The 20,945-nt window shown below is 50.1% G+C and overlaps 1 protein-coding gene across 9 annotated transcripts in view; it reads right to left on the bottom strand.

Moving 5' to 3' along the window:
• The window catches only part of SEPTIN6 (septin 6), a 66,998-nt gene that overhangs the window by 40,573 nt on the left and 5,480 nt on the right, over positions 1–20,945 (bottom strand). For 7 of the 9 annotated variants that reach the window (XM_027608047.2, XM_027608045.2, XM_027608043.1 and 4 more), the window contains exons 2-3: positions 8,034–8,148; positions 408–603 (exon numbers count right to left, since the gene is read on the bottom strand). In XM_027608047.2, coding sequence (XP_027463848.1) covers positions 408–574 — 167 coding nt within the window. In that variant the 5' untranslated portion in view covers positions 575–603; positions 8,034–8,148. Of the gene's footprint in view, positions 1–407; positions 604–8,033; positions 8,149–18,064; positions 18,200–19,220; positions 19,350–20,945 lie in introns of those variants that run through there. The other 2 variants (XM_035725540.1, XM_027608048.2) reach the window with 2 other exon arrangements.

The following is a 20,945-nucleotide window of genomic DNA, read 5'->3' as shown; positions in this document are numbered from 1 at the left end:
TGTCCTTTACCACTTCGTACCCTGTCCTTCCCAAAGCATATCACACTCGATGGAACTTATTTGTTCAAAACCGGTCTCCCCTGTGAGTGCCTCAAGGGCAGAGACAAAGTCATTCCTTTCTAGATTGTCAGGGCACGGCAGCGCCTGGCACAAGGTAGGAAGGAGCTCAAGACATGCCTGCCACATGGACTGGAGACCTCACCCATGTATATTGGAAAGACACCTTTCCTTTGGCAGAGCGCGTGGAGCAGACGGGTTGGTGGAAACAGGGACCCTGGGTGGAGGCGCCACTTGTGCGGGGTCTGTGCCCTGCACACGCCATTTTGGGAGGAGGTCCAGGCAGGACCCCGTGGTGAGCTCCTCCGCGTGGCCTCCCACCAGCCTCCACGCCCCATCCCCTTCCTTACCTGTCCTCCTTGTTGATCTGGTCCCCAAAGCCCACCGTGCTAACAATGGTGAGCTTCAGCCCCACGTTGCTCTCTTGGAGGTCATAGGTATTGGACCGGAGCTGGACACCCGGCTGTGTGTGGGTGGCCGGCTCCCCCTCAAACTTGGTGTTGAACAGGGTGTCCATGAGGGTAGACTTGCCCAAACCGGTCTCTCCTGAAAAGCAAAAGGACAAATTACGGAACGTTCACACAACGGCCGTGCAGACCCCACATCATGTTTTGGACGTATATTCATCGACGTGGGAGCACATACGCAATAAGACACTAAATGAAGAGTGTATAAAACTAGATAGACTGTTGGCTCTCAGTTAAGTGAAAGAGACTGACAGGAACTGCTTCAGCGTATCAGCAGCAGCATCTCAGGATAGCGGAACTGGGGTAATTTTCCTTTTAGTCTTCCTATTTTTGGGTCGTTTGAAGGTTGAGGACGCATGGCTTTTTTCATCAGAAAAAGAAACTGTTGCAGGCGGTGATGGAGAGACAGCAGTTATGCCTGGAGAAAGTCCAGAAGGACATACAATATACTCTCACCAAGAAAGCTATCACCACGTGGTGGGGGTGATGTGTGGTTTTCGTTTCTTTCTTCATGCTTCTGTGTATTTTCCAAGTTTTCCATACGGAACATGCATAGCTTTTTTTTTTTTCAAGATTTTATTTATTTTCTGACAGAGAGAGACACAGCGAGAGCAGGAACACAAGCAGGGGGAGTGGGGGAGGGAGAAGCAGGCTCCCCGCCGAGAGCAGGGAGCCCGATGCGGGGCTCGATCCCAGGACCCTGGGATCAGGACCTGAGCCGCAGGCAGACGCCTAACGACTGAGCCACCCAGGCGCCCCACGCATAGCTTTTGTAATAAAAATCAAAGGGCTGTTTTCGATTTTAAAAGAAAGGGACAGTGGTCCCTTGTCAAATAAATTTTTTTTTCCCCTTTTCATCCCACCTCACCTCCCTGCCAGGCCCAGACTGCGCTCTGCACATGCCCGGATGTGTATCCCAGTGGGAAGGCCATTTTTAGCTAACGGGGAGGGAAGTTAGCAGGCCACAAATTCTTCTTCTTAAATTTCAAACAAACCAGTCATTTGTTTGTTTAACTAACAGGCTGCAGGATACTAATAAATTAAACCATTGGAATTTCAAGTCTTGACTTTCACACCAAGGAGAGGAGGGGGGAAAGCCTGTGGAGAGCGGTGAAGGTTTTTTGGAGGTCATTCCTGGGAGATCCGAGGGAGGTCAAGCCACTGCCAGGAACCAAGGGGTCTTCAGGGAAAGACATTGGAGGAGAGCTGGTGGCCTGGGAGTTGGGCAGGAATGTGCCAGGAGGCCCCAAGCTGGGCTGGGCACTACAGAGGCTTGTCATCTCCAGGGATCCAGACCATATTGGGGCTTCCACCCCCCCCCCCAGCAATTCAGGAATGCCAGGAATAAAGGATTCAGTAGATAATCACCCCGATTGCCTTTTGAATACCTAGACCACCCTGCTATTCTGCTCTCCAGGGCTAGGGTGAGAGCCACATAACGTGTAAATGCAAATGGCCCCGCTCCCCCTTCCACCTTCTGGGTGTGTCTAGCTTTGCATCTTGCATGCCTTTTATCCTGAAAAACGAGCGATGAATTCTGGAAGTGCTTTTTCAAATCTCTGTCTCCGATGAGAGCTGTCTGTGTGTGTAGAGATTGGTGAGAGAGAGAACAAGAAGAACATTCAACTCAGCCTGGCTCCCCAGCCCCCCAGCCCAGCGTCGTAGCCAGGTCTGACTAACATAGTGGATTGCCAGGGTGCAGGGAAATGGTCCCTCACACAGATCATGTTTCCAGCCAAGGTCTGCTATACCTATTAGCAGCAAAGATTCTCCCAGAAGAGGCCCCCTTTGTTCCCCCTCCCTAAAGGAACAGGGAGTATTTGGGTCTTAAGAAAAATTTGGTGAGGTGGGGTCTTTGCAATGGGAGGTCACAGACTTGGCCAAGCAACGGAATGTATCACCCCACCCTCCCTGCCCAAGGTGGGGGTGCAGCTCAATTGCGCAGGGGACCAGCACCTCTGAGGTGGGAACACAGGGGTGGCTCCTTCACCCCTAACTCACCTTCCCTCTGGGCGCAGAGGTTTCAGCTCCATTTGAGCTCATGTTTGTGTGTGCCTGAGGAACTTTCCACGTACATCCCCCCACCCCCTTCTGCTCTGTGAGCTCTCGGCTGAATGCCCCACAGCTCCTAGAGGGCTGGGCCCTGTCTCCCCAGCACCCAGAGCTGGCTCCCTGGCCCCTGAGCCTAAGTATCATCAGAGAGCAGGGCATGGGGCATCTTCCCGTACTCCCTAGAGGGCCTAGCCCAGGCGGGCACGGAGGCCTCGGGCGCAGGCTACAGGGTTTGCTCAGCCAGGGGGATGGAGGCCGGCCAAGCAGGGCAGGGCAGGGCAGGGCAGCGGGGCAAATGACCACGCGAAAGCCTGCCAACACAAAAGGGCTGTGGAAATTAGACGCCCGATGATGAGAGGAAGAAAAGAACCCGCGGGTGTCCAGGGAATTGTGATAAATGCAACCTGAGGAGAGGACAGAGAATCAAGCGAGCCGGTCCCATGGCTATGGGAGGGCTCCCGGTCCGCTGTGCCATCCGTGTGGAGCCTGCGGGGTGCAGGGGTCCCTCTCCATGGTTGGCACGGACCCAGCCTGAGCCTAGCATGCCGTCTCCTCCCACGCTGCCCGGGGGCCCAGCATCGAGGAGGGTCAGGTCAGCAGACTCCACACCCCTGCAGGAAGGTGGGGACTTGGCAGATGCAGGAAACCTGGGGAGTCCCCAGGGGTCAATTTCTTTCTCCTCCTCCCTCCCTCCTCGGACAGACAGCAGGATTTCTTAACCCTTTTAAGGTCTCCACCACCCGGCCCAGAAGATTCCATCTCGCTTTGCTTAATGGAGATAGGATGCTGGAAACATCCAGGGTCTTTAAAAAGAATTTCCATTTAAAACGTGTAATGTGAAACACGCTTTTTCAAACTACACTCCCTGGGATAATCCACTGTTGACCTCTCTACTCAGCCTTTTTTCCTCATCTGCTGCTAATACCGCACCCCCTGGCACCTTGTGGCCTTAAGTCCTTGCAGGCGGGGAAACGCAGAGGAAACGCAGAGGCCTGGCCCCGTGATGCCCAGCCAGAGGCGTTGCCCTCTCTGGGCCCCAGTCTCTTTCCCCAGAAAATGAACAGGTTGGATTAATAATAATAGCGATGGCTTCTGGAGCAGTTACTATGTGCCAGGCACAGCTGTGATACTATCTTTTCTTATTTGTTCCCCACAATAAACGTAGGAGGTAGATACTTGTCTTTCAGTTGCGGAAGGGTCAGCCAAGTCACTTCCCAGCTATGCGAATTTACAATTTACCGCACTCCCCAGTCTCTCTGCACCTTACCTTCCTCATCTGTAAAATGTGGAGGAGGGAGCTGGTCTAGGGTCACAAAGGACTCAGTAGCAGGGAGGGCCCCGAATCCAGTCCGACACTGGAGCCCAGACGTATAACCAATATGCCCAAGTGGGTGGCGCAGGCGTGCTACGTCGGCCCATTTGGTCATTCGACAAATGTTCACGGGGCCTCTAGCCAGAGCCATGCGCAATTTTAGGGACGAAAGATACAACAGTGAACAGGACAGCCACCATCCCTGTCCGCAGGGAGCTCGCGGTCCCCAAAGCGAAGGTCTCTACCGGCTCCAAATGGGGGGGGGGGGTGACCACCAAGAGAGACATCTCCCGGGTTCAACAAGGAGGTGTTCAAAAGGAAACTCTCCTGGAACTCCAGGGAGACTACCAACAGGGACAAGGTCATGGCTGGCTCTGTAACCTTGCCCTCTCCTTCCTGACCTTGCCAAGGCCTGGCCCACAGGGGCGTCCTGGAGCCGGCTCCCCCAGCCTCTTGCAGATCTGCTTCTCGTGTGTGTTTTATTCCAAGTTCAACGCGGCCCAGTTGAGCCTGGAATCCTAAGCAGCTTCAAAGTAAATATTATCATGATGACTCTCTGCACTCCTCACAGGCATTACTGTTGCTGGCACATTCGGAGGGCAGCATGTCTCCTGGGCTCTTTCCCAGCAGTGCAGAGCAACGGGCCTCAGAACGTTTGTCCCGCCGGTTCCAGGGGCTGAGGCCTCCTGCACTAGATCTAGATCGTGGGGTCTTTGCAATTTCCAGAGCTAAGCAATTAGTATATGTTTTTTGTCTGGGGTGGGGTGGGGGGCTGGGGAGGGAGAGGGCAACCTCACCCCACTCAGTAATTATTGTCAACCATAGAAAATCTGTTCGAGAGGAGTCATAATATGCCCACACCCGTGTGCTTAGCCCTCCAAAATAATAACTGTGGGTGCCACTTATTGGTACCCTTACATATGAATTAGGATCTGGATTCATAAAACTCCTCTCTCTCAATCCAGCCATGCGCCTGTGCACACGGGCACACACCTACATCACGGTGAAGGGTACTCACTCTGCTGGGGGGCCTACGGTCAGCAGCCCAGCACCCAGATAAAAAATGCTGTGATCCAAATGTCTTAGGTCTCTGTTAATAATCGAAGCTAGCACTACCAGCAGTTTACACGTAACATGCCCTATGAGAAAAGAAAAGAAAATCCTTTGGGGGAACATAGTCTATGCCTAACCAGACTCGTTTGAGAGCAGTCATTAAGGGAGTAAACCTGCTAGTTATGCACCGGCCGTAAGCATGAAGGAACGATCACTGAAAATCCTGCGAGAAAAAAGATCACCTTCCGTGGGCAAGCTACGGACCCTTGGCCAAGCTGGTGACAGTACCCAGCCCCATGGCTGGGCTGAGATTGCAGCCTGAGAGCCCATCTCAACTGCTCGTGACCTCGGCCCAAATTGTGGGTTCTCTGAGCAATGACAGGGTTGTGCGAACAGAGAGAGAGCAGGATGCACGGACTGCTGGCCTGTTTGGATCAGGGATGGGGAATGAAATGAACCCAGTCCAGGTGGGGGCATCCACTGCACGCACCCGCAGCGCCAAGAGTGGGGCTACTGGGGTGATTTCCTGGGACTTGGCAAGTGCGGAAAGAAAGAGAGGGGATGACTCTTTGGGGGTGAGGATCTCCTTCCTACCCCTCCCCTCTTGAAGGGTCTGGGGCAGCTGAGCAGTCCCACCCCGGCAGGTGCACTCCGAGCGGCCCTAGCCTCACCGTGCCTGGGTAGGAACTTGAGGACAGGGGTTTACTATTTCTCCCACTCACTTTGCCTTGAGTGTAGCTGCCTCCTCTTCAGGGCCCTACGGGAGCCCAGAGTCCCCAGGTCTAGTTGCACTACACTTCCGGCCCTCGGAGAGCCATTCCGATTTCAGCGGCCTCCCTCCTAAAGCCTCACTCATCCGCCCAAACTGCACTTAGTTGAAAGGTTGATGAGGGTGGGCCTCTCATGTCACTTCTCAACCCCTCAACTTCAGTGCAGGTCATACCGAGCTCTGGGAGGAATGCCAAGGGAATCTAATATGTTGGTGCGGAAATTTTTCAGTAATCAAATATGCGAAATAAGTTGGCCAATGGCCAAAGATTGGAGCGATTTGGCAGTGCTAATATTGGACGTGGTAGCATCTCAATGTTGATCACCGCGGCTTCTATTTATTTTGTATCCTTCTCCTAATAGCATCTCATCATAACCACGAGTAGACTTCTGGCATTTGAAGAATTGTTGGCCTAGCTCTGGATGCCAAGGCCCATGATATGTAATTCTGTGAAGCACATATTGTCGTCTCCTGGCTTCCCAAGCTGATGTGTGGGAGTGAGTCATTCGGCCAGTGAGTGAGCCTAACTGACTGTCATCCATATTGAGAGGTGGCCTCCTTGTTCTCTACTCGTCCCCGAGTGCGCAGTTATTCTCCTATAGGAAACGATCGAGAAAGAGCGCTAAGGGGGCGCCTGGGTGGCTCAGTTGGTTAAGCGTCTGCCTTCGGCTCAAGTCATGATCCCAGGGTCCTGGGATCGAGCCCCGCGTCGGGCTCCCTGCTCAGCGAGGAGCCTGCTTCTCCCTCTCCCTCTGCCCCTGCTCATGTGTGCTCTCTCTCTCTCTCTGTCAAATAAATAAATAAAATCTTTAAAAGAAAAAAAAGAGAGCGCTAAGGATGGAGGAAAAGAAAAAGAAAGAGTCCAAGAAAATGAACGACCCTAGTTAGAAAACAGAGCTTCAGGCGACATTAAAGAGTAAAATATCCAATTCAGCAGTGGGTCGGAGCCTCAACATGAATGAGTTCCCCCATACGCTCTCTAGAAAAATAAAAAAGGGCAATCAGCAAAAGTGTCTGAGCGTTCCAACCAGCGGGAAAACAGACTCTATTATAGTATTTATACAATCATTAAGGTTTGGAAGTAGGGCACTGAAAATGGGCAAGTATACTTTGCTGCACAATAAGAGTGAAAATCATATGCTATGATCGTGTTTGCAAATTCGGGACTTTGGAAGGTCTAAGGAGAGATTCTTAAAGAATGTCAAGGAACTGTTGTTCCTCACATTTGTTTGGCTGGTGCCTGACCAATTCCAAAGTGCCTTTGTGTTCTCAGGAGGTGTCGGTAGCAGTAGTTGGAGAAGCGGTGGGAGGGCCAAGGGGTCAGCGAGACCTGGGGCCTTGTCCGCTCCACCACTTACTCTGTGTCGCCCTGGTCAAGTCTCTTATCCTCCCGAAACGTCTGGGTCTCCACCTGCTCTGTGAAGATACAAATGCTACTCACTCTGCTCATTTCACGGACTCCTAGGAAGGACTCAAATTGCTACTATGGGAAAGTGTCTGAGAAATAGAGCAAGTGGTGCCCGTGGGGTTAACGCATTCATTCATTTCACAAGCATCACTGAACTCTCTTGGCGCTGTGATTAGCACACTAGAGGTGACTAAGACGTGGTTCCCACATTCGAGACTAAAGGTCCAGGTGGAGATATGCTTTTTTTTTTTTTTTAAGATTTTATTTATTTATTTGTCAGAGAGAGAGAGTGCAGAAGCAGGGGGGAGCAGCAGGCAGAGAGAGAAGCAGGCTTCCCGCTGAGCAGGGAGCCCGATGCGGGGCTCGATCCCAGGACCCCGGGATCACGACCTGAGCCGAAGGCAGACGCTTAAATCAACTGAGCCACCCAGGCGTCCCTGGGTGGAGATAGGCTTAAAGGCAATAAGAGAATTCACACCCTTGAGCTCAGACTGTACCGAGCATCGCAGGGCTGCAGAGGACACAGCCCCAGCCCACTGCCCACAGCCCGTGGGCAGGCATCCTACCACAGCCACCAACCTCCCTCCCAATTCTGCCCTGGCTCCCGTTTTCTGCAGTCCAAGTGAACTTGACCGCGGTAGCTGAGCCAGCCGGCTCCCTTACAAAAGTTTCCACCGGGCGTCACGCGGCTCCCCAAAGTCCGGCCCCGTATTCTGTCTGGTCTGACCAGGGAAAAATAGCATCACAGCCGGCTGCTCGCAAAGGCAAACAGAGGGATGAAAGAGGAAGAGGGGGAAGCCAGTTTTGCAAATAGACCAGAATGACACAGTATTTAACCTAATTACCTGCCAAGCCACATCCAGCCATTAAGGATCCATATTCTGTAATAGAATTTCCTGCTATGGAAATACTCACCCACGCACAGGATGTTGAAGCAGAAGCCCTGGCTGACTGACTTATTCACCAGCTGGTCGGGCAAGCTGTCAAACCCCACATGTCCAGCCAGGGGGACGGTGCGGCAACCTTCACCCTAATGCGGAAGGGAAGGGAGGGAGGGGAGAAAACGAAAATGTGCTTAAAAGCAATCTGGGTTCTCACTTCTCATCCAAATGACTTGCGAGCGAGGAAGTAGCCCCCGCCCAGGCCCAGTGTGTCGTGTCTTCCCTTAGCTCCTCCCTCCCTGCTCCAAAGCGGAGCGGTCCGCCAGCTTGGAAGTCATGGGTTCTTAGGTGCAGGCCTCTTGCAGGCTCCGAGGTGAAGGTCGCCCTAGGTCCACACAGAGCCAAGTGCCCAGGTGGCTTCCGGGCCGGTGGGGGAGGGCGGGGTCAGGGGGATGAGGTTCACGGACTTGGGGTAGCTCTCCACGCAACCGCTTATAAGCCGGGTCACCTCTCCGTGATTCTGTTTCCTTGCACGTCTGTCCGATGAGATAATAGTGTCTATCTGACAGGTGGTTGGGGGGGGGGGACTCAAACGAGCTTAGCACAAGGCCTGGGCCGTGTCTAAGCGTCCGGTAAATATCACAAAAGGACATCAAAAAGCAACTCCTCCTCTCTCCAGGCCATTTTGGGGCAACTACAAAGGCGGCACAGTGTAGGGGTCAAGAGCATAGGCTTTGAAATGAGGCAGGTCTCAGTGAGAGCCCCACCCCCCTGCCCCTTCTGACCTCGGACAAGTTACTTAAGTCCTCAGAGTCTCCCCATCTGTGAACTCAGGGACAAGCAGCGACTAGCTCATAGGACTGGGGTGAGGATCACACAGCGCTGAGCACGGTGCCTTGGCACGTGGGGAGCATCCCATCAACAGAAGCTCCTCCTCCTATCGCTCTGCAAGGTTACCCCTCTCCTCGGACTCCCCAAATAACACGGGACACCATGGGACACTTGGGGCTCCCCCCAGCTCGCGAGAGCTGCCTCCGTACTCCCCCCGCACCGGGTTCCCTGCTCTCCACGGGGGTCAGCCAGGCCATTCACAGCCCTGGAAAGCAGAGGGCCCGTGCTTCACCTGCTAGTCCCAGCGCTTTTTACTGTTAATGGTTTTATAAAACAGGGAGAGCCTCGAACTGGGGCAGGCTTCCAAGGAGCCGGGGTTGGGGGTGGGGGAGAGGCCTGCATGTACTCAAGAAAAGTGCTAACCGCCAATGGCCCCAGGGGAAGAGAGGAGGACGGTGGGGCGCAGCTAAACGGGAGGTATGGGCTATGTAAGAAGCCGGGAGTTTCTGCTGGGCGGGGGCTACACCGAGATTTCCGGGAACCAGAAGGGTGCCCAGAGCAATCCAAGAAAGGCTTGGGCAGTGTCAGGAGGCCCGCCCCAGCATCCTGGGCTGTGCTAGCAGGAACACTTTCTGCTTGCCTGGACCTGCTTTCAGGCTAGGTCCCTGAGCCCCTCAGCAGCTGCTGTTGCCAGAACGGGTGTCCAGATAGCCCCTGCACCCAGTGGTGCCATGGGGTGTTCCAAGAGCGAGAGACAGGGCTAGGGCCGGGACTGCCATCTGGCAAGTTCATTACCCTCACACGTCTCACCCCATGTACTCCCAGCGGAGTATTCCTGACACACAACCATATGCCATCGCTCAGTCTGGGTTGGCGTCTTCCGGGCCCCAGAGGGGCACCTGAAAACAGCTGGGGTTCATGCGTGACCCACGGCACTCGGGGCTGGTTCTACATACACCCCTTTCTGCTTCCCCTCACCCCTTCCTCCCTCTTTTTCTTCAAGCAAACAAACGAAGATATAAGTTTCCCGCTGGTTGTTCTTGGTCCTCAACACTGCAGGGGAGAGAGAGACTTAAGAGCCAATATGCTTTTTTCGATGGATCCTCCTACGTAGCAGGCATCGGAAATTGGGACAGACTCAGAGTTGAGGTTTCCTGAGCCATATTTTATCACCCCTGTCTGCCTCTTCCTGTCTCCAAATTCAGCACTGTGAAACTCTGGCCTCTGGTCCAAGTGCCAAAAGGCGAGGAAAGGGGATTTTCAAACTGAACACAGTGGAGACATGGGGAGAACTCCACTCCTTCTTCTTTTCTTTTCTTTTTTTTTTTAAGATTTTATTTATTTATTTGACAGAAAGAGAGAGAGAGAGAGAGAGCTCAAGCAGGGTGGAGCAGCAGAGGGAGAGGGAGAAGCAGACTCCCTGCCGAGCAGGGAGCCCATCACGGGGCTCCATCCCAGCACCCTGGGACCTGAGCCAAAGACAGACACTTAACCGACTGAGCCACCCAGGCGCCCCCCCTCCTGCTTTTTTTTTTTTTTTTAATTAAGAGAGGGAGAGAGGGGCACCTGAGTGGCTCAGTGGGTTGAACGTTGGACTCTTGGTTTCAGCTCAGGTCTGATCTCTGAGTTGTGGGATCGAGCCCCGCATCAAGCTCCACTCTAGGTGCGAGGTCTGCTTGGGTTTCTCTCCCCCTCTCCCTCTGCACCCCTCCCAACCAGCACTCTCTCTCTCTCTAAAATAAATGAATGGATAAATCTTTTGAAAAAGAGAGAGAGAGAGGTCAGGGAGAGGGGCAGAGGGAGAGAATCTTTTTTTTTTTTTTTAGGGAGAGGGAAAGGTGGGGAAGAGGGGCAGAGGGCGAGGGAGAGAGAGAATCTTTTTTTTTTTTAAGATTTTATTTATTTATTTGACAGAGAGAGACACAGTGAGAGAGGGAACACAAGCAGGGGGAGCGGGAGAGGGAGAAGCCGGCTTCCCGCCGAGCAGGGAACCCGATGCGGGGCTCGATCCCTGGACCCTGGGATCATGACCTGAGCCGAGGGCAGACGCTTAACCAACTGAGCCACCCAGGCACCCCGGGAGAGAGAGAATCTTAAGCAAGCTCCACAACCAGTGCGGAGCCCTACAGAGATCTCATTGCAGGGCTTGATCTCACACCTCTGAGATCATGACCTGAGCTGAAATCAAGAGTCAATGCTTAACTGACCTGAGCCCCCCAGGTGCCCCTCCACACCTTATTCTTAAAGATTTCTTTCATTGTCAATAACTCACCAAGGACCTCCTGTGTCCCCCTGCCCCGACTGTTACCTCCCACCTAGCCCAGTGCTGTATAGAGCCCTAAATAGCTGAAGAAAGAGCATGGGCTTTATTCCCTAGGCAAAGGAGTTTGGGGGCCCTTTGAGTGTTTCGGGTGGGGAGAGCCACAATACAAGTAGCTTTTTCAAAAGATCATTCCAGCTGCGGGACGCCTGACTGATTGGAGGAGAGAGGGAGCAGAGGCAGAGGACAGATGACTCCACTAACATGGAGTGACATCCAGGCAGAGTGACATCCAGGCACGGTGCCAATAAATGCTGGTTGAACTGAGCTGCTCTGACTTGGGACTCAGGAGGGAGGAACAAACTTGCGAGATGTCCTAAAGAAGGGTGATCACTCAGTCGGTGATTGGGTTAGGGGGAGTGAAGGGACAATCAAGGCTCCAAGGCTGCAAAGGTTCTGAGCCTGGGAGCTTGGATTGGTGGCCCCATGCCCAGAAAAGAGAGAAGCCAGGAAAGGGTGCTCACTTAGTGGGGGAGGATTCTGGTTTTAAATAAGCTATTATGAAAACATTACATTTATAGTGGTTTTTATTTTCTTTTTTTTTTAAAGATTTCATTTACTTATTTGAGAGAGAGAGAGAGAGAGTGAGAGAGAGAGAGCCCAAGAGGGGGTAGGGTCAGAGGGAGAAGCAGACTCCCTGCTGAGCAGGGAGCCCGATGTGGGACTCGATCCCGGGACCCCAGGATCATGACCTAAGCCGAAGGCAGTTGCTTAACCAACTGAGCCACCCAGGCGCCCCAGGGTTTTTATTTTCAAAAAGGAAGCAACATTCGCTGTAAAACTTTTAGAACACAGGGAAAAATGATAAATGAGAAAACAACAACCATTCATAACATTTATATGTGTTTCCCTCCAGTCTGCATACCTTTTGTTTCTTACAAAATAGGGATAATTCTGCAAATTCCCTTTCTTAGCCTGACGCTTAATAGAGTGTGGATGTTTCCTTGAGAAATTAAGCATACTTCTAAAGCGTTATTTGTATTGGCCACATAGCATTCCACTGAACCAGTCTTCTACTGCTAGACATTCAGCATGTTTCCAAGTTTTAAATAATATAAACAATAATTCTCGCTCTTACAGGTTTGCATAGATCTTTGATTATTGGCTTAAGTTAAATTCCTAGGATTGAAGCCCGCCGGGTCCAAGGTCACACACATTTGAAAGACTTTGGTACATACTGAGAAATCATTCAATAGAGAATAGTACAAACGTCTATTTCCGCCACAAATATGTGAGAGGGTCTGTTTGCCTATACTTAGACCAACACTAAGTTTCTGAAGCTTTTTAACCACTGTGAAAAGAATCATTGAAAAATGGCATCACAACGTTTAATTTGCATTATATTAGTGAAAGTGAACATTCTTCTTCTAGTTCAGCTTTACACCTGTGTTGTGTATATGTACACATATATGTGAGTTGCTTATTCATGTCCTTGCCCATTTTTTTTAATTGGTGTTTGTCTCTGTCTTCTGGATTTGTAAAGGCATGTTTTTAAAAGATTTTATTTATTTATTTATTTATTTATTTATTTATTTATTTATTTAAGAGAGCGAAAGAGCGAGAGCATGAGCCGGGGGAGGAGCAGAGGGAGAAAGCCAAGTAGATTCCAAGCTGAGCACAGAGCCCAATGCAGGGCTCTATCCCAGGACCCTGAGATCACGGCCTGAGCTGAAATCAAGAGTTGGACACTTAACTGACTGAGCCACCCAGGCACCCCAAAGCATTCTGTAGGTTAAGGAAAATAAGACAGTTTTGATTTTCTGGTGGGATATGCAGAAGAAATCCAACAATTACGCATATGGGATTGTAGGCTCAAGGAGAATTCAGGACTGGGGTATGAATTTAGGAGTGGGAGGTATGAAACTGGATGTGTTCTCCAAGAGATAGTACAGAAAAGAGCTGGAGATTGAATATAGGACATGCCCACAAGTAAAGAATGGGAAGATGGAGGGGCACCTGGGTGGCTCAGTCGGTTAAGCGGCTGCCTTCGGCTCAGGTCATGATCCTGGAGTCCCGGGATCGAATCCCGCATCGGGCTCCCTGCTCAGCAGAGAGCCTGCTTCTCCCTCTCTGCCTGCCTCTCTGCTTACTTGTGCTCTCTATCTCTCTGTCAAATAAAATAAAATCTTAAAAAAAAAAAAGAATGGGAAGATGGAAAGGATTCTTCCACGAAAGGGAAATGATCAGAAAAATAAGAGATGACCCAATCCTTTTCTAGCACCAGAGGCCGAGGTTGAAGTCAGGAAGAATTACAGAGAAATAACCATTAATCTGGAATTTGGTGAGGGTCACTGATGACTTTAAAATCTTTATTTCTTCTGTATCTGTTTACCCAGTGTCCATCCAATACACAGAAATTAACTGGAAGGGTTTGAGGACAAGGGGACATGGGAGCTGGTTACTGTGTTTTTTGTGCTCAGATTTAAGAAGCAAACTTTTTGTCTTAGTGCTTATAGTCGAGAAAGCTTCAAAAATATATTTGTATATATATTTCCTGCTTTAGGAAATCCTGTCTAGCGAGCACCATTGACTCTTGTTTTGATAAATCTTATAAGATGTCAAGGTCATCATTATGAGTATTAGTCCTCATTGTTCAGAGCTAAATATGTAGAGGGAAAAAGGACATTGGACTGAATGTATAGTGACCCCAGGACAGCCCCTGGAAGTTTCTGCCCCCTCCCTCATTAAAGCTCTGCTATCTTATCTCTTTCCTCTTTCTCCTTAAGGTGGTCTGATTAATGGAAGTCTTAATTACTCTGATTGCAGTTAATTTGAACGTTCCCTGGATTACAATGTGCACAAGAGAAGATGGAACTGACAACTTGACCCAACACTAATACCTCAAGTTATCATCTTGAGTAGCAGGTGGTGGGTGCCATGTTTAAGGCTAGAACTGAGATGCCAGAAAGGTCACGGTCACCAAAATGTTAAAGGGCCCATCTCCGACGCGCCTGGGTGGCGTCTGCCTTCGGCTCAGGTCAGGATCCCAGGATACTGGGATGGAGTCCCACGTCCGGCTCCCTGCTCAGCGGGGAGTCTGCGTCTCCCTCTGCCTCTGCTCCCCGCCCCCCACCCCCACATTTGTGTGCTATTTGAGAGAGAAGGTGAGAAAAAGCATGAGAGGCGGAGGGTCAGAGGGAGAAGCAGGCTTCCCGCCGAGCCGGGAGCCTGATGCGGGGCTCGATCCCAGGACTCCGGGATCATGACCTGAGCCGAAGGCAGTCGCCTAAACAACTGAGCCACCCAGGCGCCCCTAAAATCTTTTTTTTAAAGGGCCCATCTCCTGTCACCCTGCAACCTCCCCTAGGAATCTATCCTATAGAAACTCAATGTCTGTACAACGATCCACGTACAAGGAAATTCATTACAGCATTGATGATAATACTGAAAAACCAGAGGAAAAACCCATAAATGATAAAGAAAAATATTGAACTAAATTATGATACATGCACATTCTGGAATATTATGCAGCCATTAAGAAGAATGTGGTAGGTCTTGGGGCACATGGGTGGCTCAGTCCGTTGAGCACCCAACTCTTGGTTTCCACTCAGGTTGTGATCACAGGGTCGTGGGATCAAGCCGCACGTTGGGCTCCACACTCAGCGGGGAGCCTGCTTAAAATTCTCTCTCTCCCTCTCCCTCTGCTTCTCCCCCCACTCATGTGCTCTCTCTCTCTCCCTCTCTCTCTCCATCTAAAATAAATAAATAGTGGTGCCTGGGTGGCTCAGTCGGTTAAGCGTCTACCTTCGGCTCAGGTCATGATCCCAAGGTCCTGGGATCGAGCCCCACCTTGGGCTCCCTGCTCAGGGAGGAGCCTGCTTCTCCCTCTCCCTCTCGCTCTCCTTCTGCTGCTCCCCCTACTTGTGCTCTCTCTCTCTGTCAAGTAAGTAAATAAAATCTTTTAAAAAAAAAATTAAATAAATAAATCCTTAAAGAAGAAGAAGAAGAATGCAGCAGGTAAGTTCCAATGCAAATATCTCCAAGACATATTATAATGTAGAAAAAAGAAGTCATAGAAGAACAAGCACGTGGGGGGGGTCCATGTATACAAAAAAGCCCGATATATATGTGTGTTTGCACATAAATGTATGTGAGTGCGTGGAGAGGAGCCAGAAAAATCCCACCAAACCAGGAACGTCGGTGGCTACCTCAGGGGAGCGGAGTGGAAATAGGGGCGTACTCAGGGGGGTTAGTCAGTATGCTTCCATATTGTGTGATCTTTTGACAGCATGAATGTATTCACACATTACCCGTGTCATTTAAAAACATTTTTAATACAAGAAAAAAGAGTTCTCACTCAGCTTTGCAGCAGGGGTAATTAGGATGCAGAGTCTGAGAAGAGCTAAAAGGAAGGCAAAACGAAAGAGAGCTCCTGAGAATTGAAAGAGCCCCCCTCCCCCCCTCCCCAATTACATTTCCTGTTTTCTCCCCATCTGCAGTCACCTGCGGTTTGAAATACGTTATACCACATTTCACATCACGGGCAGAAACACGGCTCTCTTTCTCTTCCGCCTCCTCCCCTGGGGACACACCAATTTCATTTTTTAATTGAATATTCAAAGGTTCATGTTACAAAGAACGAGTTACGGCGGTTCCAGCCGTGCATCTTGCTCCCACCGTTGTTGTTCTGAAAATAAAGAGTCCCGTAAGCACCCCAATGGGCAACCCCTGTCCCCCTCTACCCAGACCCCGGCCCCTCTTCCAACCTTAGTGCTAGAAGAAGGGAGCAGCACTCGAGGCCTCGGGGAACTGAGGGCGCATCTGTGTCAATGGAGTTTCCTGCCTCCGTTTCGAGCTGGGGTGGCTAAGTTAGTAGCTGACATGTTAAAGAAGGAAACCAAAACAAGGCCCCTGGCTGGCTCGCTGGGTAGAGCATGGGACTCTTGATCTCGGGGTCATGGGTTCAAGCCCCACATTGGAGGTAGAGATGACTTAAATAAATAAATAAGTACAGAAGTATGAGACCAAAACAAAAAGGTTGGAACGCATCGCTGACGACTGGCGTGTCCCTAAACTTTCTCCTCTGGCCTCTGCACGTTGTAGATACACTGAAATCGGATTCGCTCCAGCAGCCTCACATGTCACTTACTGGTGGGCCTGATCTCTCCCACCTTTCCTTTCTCTATCTCCATCTCAGCCCTGAATGCCGATCTTTGGGGGGTGGGGGCAGAGGCAGAGGGAGGGAGAGAGAGAGAGAGAGAGAATCTTATGCAGGCTCCACGCCCAGTGCAGAACCTGATGTGGGGCTCGATCTCACCACCCTGAGATCATGACCTGAGCTGAAATCAAGAGCTGGACGCTTAACTGACTGAGCCACCCAGGCGCCCCTAAATACTGAGCTTTGATAGACCCTGCAAACCTTCAGGATGATCAAAATCAATAGTTCAAGGATGCACAATGGAATATTAAGCAGCTGATAAAAATATTTTCTAAGAATATCTAGTGACATGGGAAAATGATCACCAAATAGGCAAATAATGAAACAAAACAAAACCCTGTATATACAGGATCATTCCAATCATGGGGGGAAGTGTATATGTATTTTTTAAAGCTTGGAAGAATATACAGTTGACCCTTGAACAGCACGATTTGAACTGCCTGGGTCCACTTATATGTGGATTTTTTTCCATAAATACAAGACAGGAGTGTAAATGTGTTTTCCCTTCCTTATGGTTTTCTTTATTTTCCCCCCTCTTTTATTAGAGCAAGAGAGAGCGGGGGTGGGGGGAGGGGAGGCAGAGGGAGAGGGAGGGAATCTCAAGCGGACTCCACACTGAGCTCGGAGCTGATGTGGGACTTGATATCATGACCTGAGCCGAAATCAAGAACTGGACGCTTAACTGACTGAGCCACCCAGGCGTCCCCCTTATGGTTTTCTCGATAACATTTTATTTTCTCTAGCTTACTTGATAGTAGGACTACAGTATGCCATGCAGATAACATACAAAACACGTGTTAGTCCTACTATTTCTGCTATCAGTAAGGCATCCAGTGAGCAGCAGGCTGTTAGTAGTTAAGTTTTGGGGGAGATGAAAGTTATATGTGGATTCTTCACTGTGCGGGGGTCGGCGCCCCCAACCTCGGTGCTGTTCAAAGGTCAACGTCACACCAAAATGGTGACAAGAGTTACTTTTGGGTGGAGGGAATGCAGGTGTTGTTGCTTTTCTGTGTCTTCCAAATTTTCAACAGTAGGCATCTTTTACCTTTTGGGGGGGCAACTTTTACTTTTATAATCACAATAGAAATGTTTTGTTTTGTTTTGTTTTTTTAAAAAGATTCTACAATGATATTTTCCCAGGCAGGAAAGTAGCCTCAGATATTCTGGCAAAATCTTCAACCACAACTACCAGAAAGGTGCTTTACACACAGATCATCAGAAAATCCGGTTAAGTAGTCTGCTTTGGGGCAGTTTTATTGTATGTAAACATTTATGTTACCAATAATACAACAAAGCCCTATTATTATCCTTATTATAACATTATACATACATAACTTATTATTATACAGCATAACTTATTATTATAAGGATTCGTGGGAACCAGAATCAAATCACATATCCTGAAACATGCAGCAAAACTGCTTGCTGAAGTAATCAGGTGGATGAGAGCCCTATATCCGCTGCGTCCAGTTAGGGGAGTGGATGCCGCTGTATTATCGGCCTTAAGAGCCACAAAAACACTGATACGTTCCCAGAGGTTAAAAAAAACCCTCCTGTGTGCCTCACACACCAAATGTCAGGATTTCCCTCCTGGCGATTAAGCCAGGCTAAGAGGAAACTGACAAGAGTAGCAATGCTCTGAATTGGGAGAGAGACATTTGGGGGCCTTTCCAAGGAGAAAATAAGCCTTGCGGACACCTTTCAGTGGGGAGCAGCTTCGGCGACCCTGCAGAAGCACAAAGGAAAACTTCCTTACCATACAGGGAGAAGGTCCATTTTTGGCAAATCCAATAGATGAAACTCTGGACTTTAATACACCAGATCAATTCCCGAGTGGCTTTTCATTCTATAAAAGGATCCGCAGCAGGATTCCATTAAATGGCCAGCTCGCCTAGTGCATTTAAAACGGGATTCAAACAGACAGAAATTCCGCTGTCATGTACTTTTACGGGAAGACAATAGCTATATAGACCTACAGGGACAGACTCTCTGAACGGCTCTTTCTGTTCCGCTGACAGAGACCCCGCTGAGCTCAAAGCACAGACTTGCCTTTTCCACAACTCTCTCCCCACCCGGCTGGAGAGTCAAAGCAGGGAAGGGGTGGAGTTCAAGTATGCCACCTCAGTTGGAAGCAGAAGCGGCAAGAGCCTACGAGAAATTAAGCCGGAGAACAAGGAAACCGAAGGACCGTACAGCGTTAAAGGGGTCACGCCCTTAAGGCTCACCTACTCCAACCCGCTTGGTTTACAGAAGGGGAAACAGAGACTCAGAAAGAGGAAGTGCCTTGTCCGGAGTCACAGAGGAATTTCGGGGCAAAGAGCGGTGTGGGGCTCCGGGGCCCCATCGCCGACTGCCACTTTCCAATGGAAAAGCTTGACTCCACGTTGGCAGGTATATTCCTTCAAGCTGCTAAAGTTTGAGGGCATTGGGCTGGTGGCTTAAGGACAGTCAAGAGGGACAACGGTCGTGCATCACGACCTGGACCCCTGTGTGCTCACAAGGTGGCTCTGGCCCACGGAAGGCAACTGAGGCAGCGGATGCCATGGAGGGGCTGGGACCCTTCTCCTGCGTACTCTCTGTCACTTGCCTCTCTTCTGACTTGGGCCTAACTAAGCCTGAGCCCCAGGGCACCCTAACCCAACTAGCCAGATTCTAGGTGAAAACCAGTTCCACCTTAGGCCAGGGGCCACTCCCGCTGGGAGTGGGTCACCTTTCCCACATAAACCCAGAGAGATTCCCTTCCAGCCAGGCTATTTAAACAGAGTTTTCGAGGTGTTCTGGCCACTGTTATCTCCAATCTGCTTTAAAAAAAAAAAAAGAAAGAAAGAAAGAAAGAAAAGAAAAGAAGGAAAAGAAAAGAAGGAAAAGAAAAGAAAAGAAAAAAGAAAAGAAAAGAAAAAAGGTTTACTCACAGGCCTCTGGATGAATGCCCAACTGTCCTCTAGGGAGCCTGAATTTGCCTCTGCCTCCATCTGGTCCCATTTAAAGTGGATCTGAAAAAACCCAGTTCCTGCCTCCGCGCCGGTGTTCAGAGCCCAGGCCTCTGCTGGGAAAGGAAACTCAGCACAGCCTCACACCTCATCAGGGTCAGAAAGCAGAGATCTGCTCCCATTACCCCAGGGCCTTCATGAGGGGCTCACGGGGGGGGGGGGGGGGGCCCTGCCAGGAGAAACCTGAGCCCTGAGTCCCGTCCCCCCCTCCCCCTGCCGGAGAAGGCCTGCAAATCTTTTCCCCAGTCACCTTTAAGTGAGTGGAACGAATGACCCAAGTCCAGGGCCAACAGAGAGCACGCGGCATAATTCAGCAGATGGCTGCCTCTAATGCGGAGGCACCGAGCAAGAGGGTAACATTATTTCTCACCCTCCTGAGCATGTGGCCTCCTTCCTCTGGCAGGCAGCAGAGAAACCCACAGTTTCAAATCCCAGCAGCAGAAGCTTCCTCCTGCCAAACCGAGGAGGAAGGGTCTGTGTTTCTAATTTATTCTGCTCCCCCCCCCAAGTTGTTACTTAAAATAATCCATCATTACATGGCTGGTGGCTCCAAGATTTTTATTTAAAGCAATATGGGAAGAAAGAAAAAGAAAGAAAACCCACACATAACCCATGACGGCGCTCTCTGGGATTGAAGCTGAGAATCTTTTTACCATCACGGAGTCTTCAAGGCACCCAAGTATACTCTTCTCTGGCTCCCCACCGGTGCGCTGGGTTTGGGGGAATGCAGTGAAGAGAGGGGGAAGTTAGGGTCTGGCAGGAGTTTTATTTCTCAGAAACGTCACGAAAAGGGCAGGTTTGGTTGTTTTGAACGAATCTGTGTCATCCAGTGTGTGTCTCGTTGTTTCATCCACTGAGCAGCACTAACACTTTGGACTACGTCCCTTGGTCTCCCTGTACCCATAAAAGAAGGAGACACAAATACTTGTCCAGGAAATATAGATGAAAGCATTTTGAGGCCGTTGAAAGAAACATGTTACATTTATCCATGGTATTCTCTTTCCTTTCTTTTCTCTTTCTCTTTCTTGAATGTGGTCTTAAGAGTACACGCAACTTAAAAGCCCTTCTCAATTGTTCGGGCTAATACGAACCCATGGCTCTGATAATCCAGAAACCCAGGCAAGTCTAGAAATCAGTCCTATTTAGTTTTGGAATACCTTTTTCCAGGGGCTTATCTTCCTAATTAGTTTTGTTCAGACTCATGCAACGGGTTCGTTCCCTTACAGCACACAAAGGGAGGGGCCGTGCTCGGTAACAAAGCCAGCAATTAACAGAAAATTTACAGCAGAGACTCCGCAAGGTAAATGCTATGCACATGACTGCAGATCAAAATCTCATTATCCTATACAGACAAATCGCTCAGCTGTAATGCAGTTTTGTAATAAGAACACTGCTAACTCTCAACATTTCCAGGATTTAGGAAATGAAAGGAAACGGGGCTGATTCCTGCCTGTCATCTGGAAGCTCTCAGAGGGCACGGTCCTGTGTGCCTTGGCACCACCATATCCCCAGCACCTGGCACAGGGCCTGGCAGAATTGGTGCCCAATCAACACGCGTTGAAGGAATGAATGAGAATAGAAGTGTGTGAATTAACAAATGAAATGTTCCCAGCCCAGGGGCAGAGTGAGAGCTCCCCCATCTTCACA

Source organism: Zalophus californianus, chromosome X (genome assembly GCF_009762305.2).
Source record: "Zalophus californianus isolate mZalCal1 chromosome X, mZalCal1.pri.v2, whole genome shotgun sequence".
In the NCBI taxonomy this organism is placed as follows: domain Eukaryota; kingdom Metazoa; phylum Chordata; class Mammalia; order Carnivora; family Otariidae; genus Zalophus; species Zalophus californianus.
The sequence above is the reverse complement of the archived record's forward strand: the minus strand, read 5'-3'. Positions and strand labels throughout refer to the sequence as shown.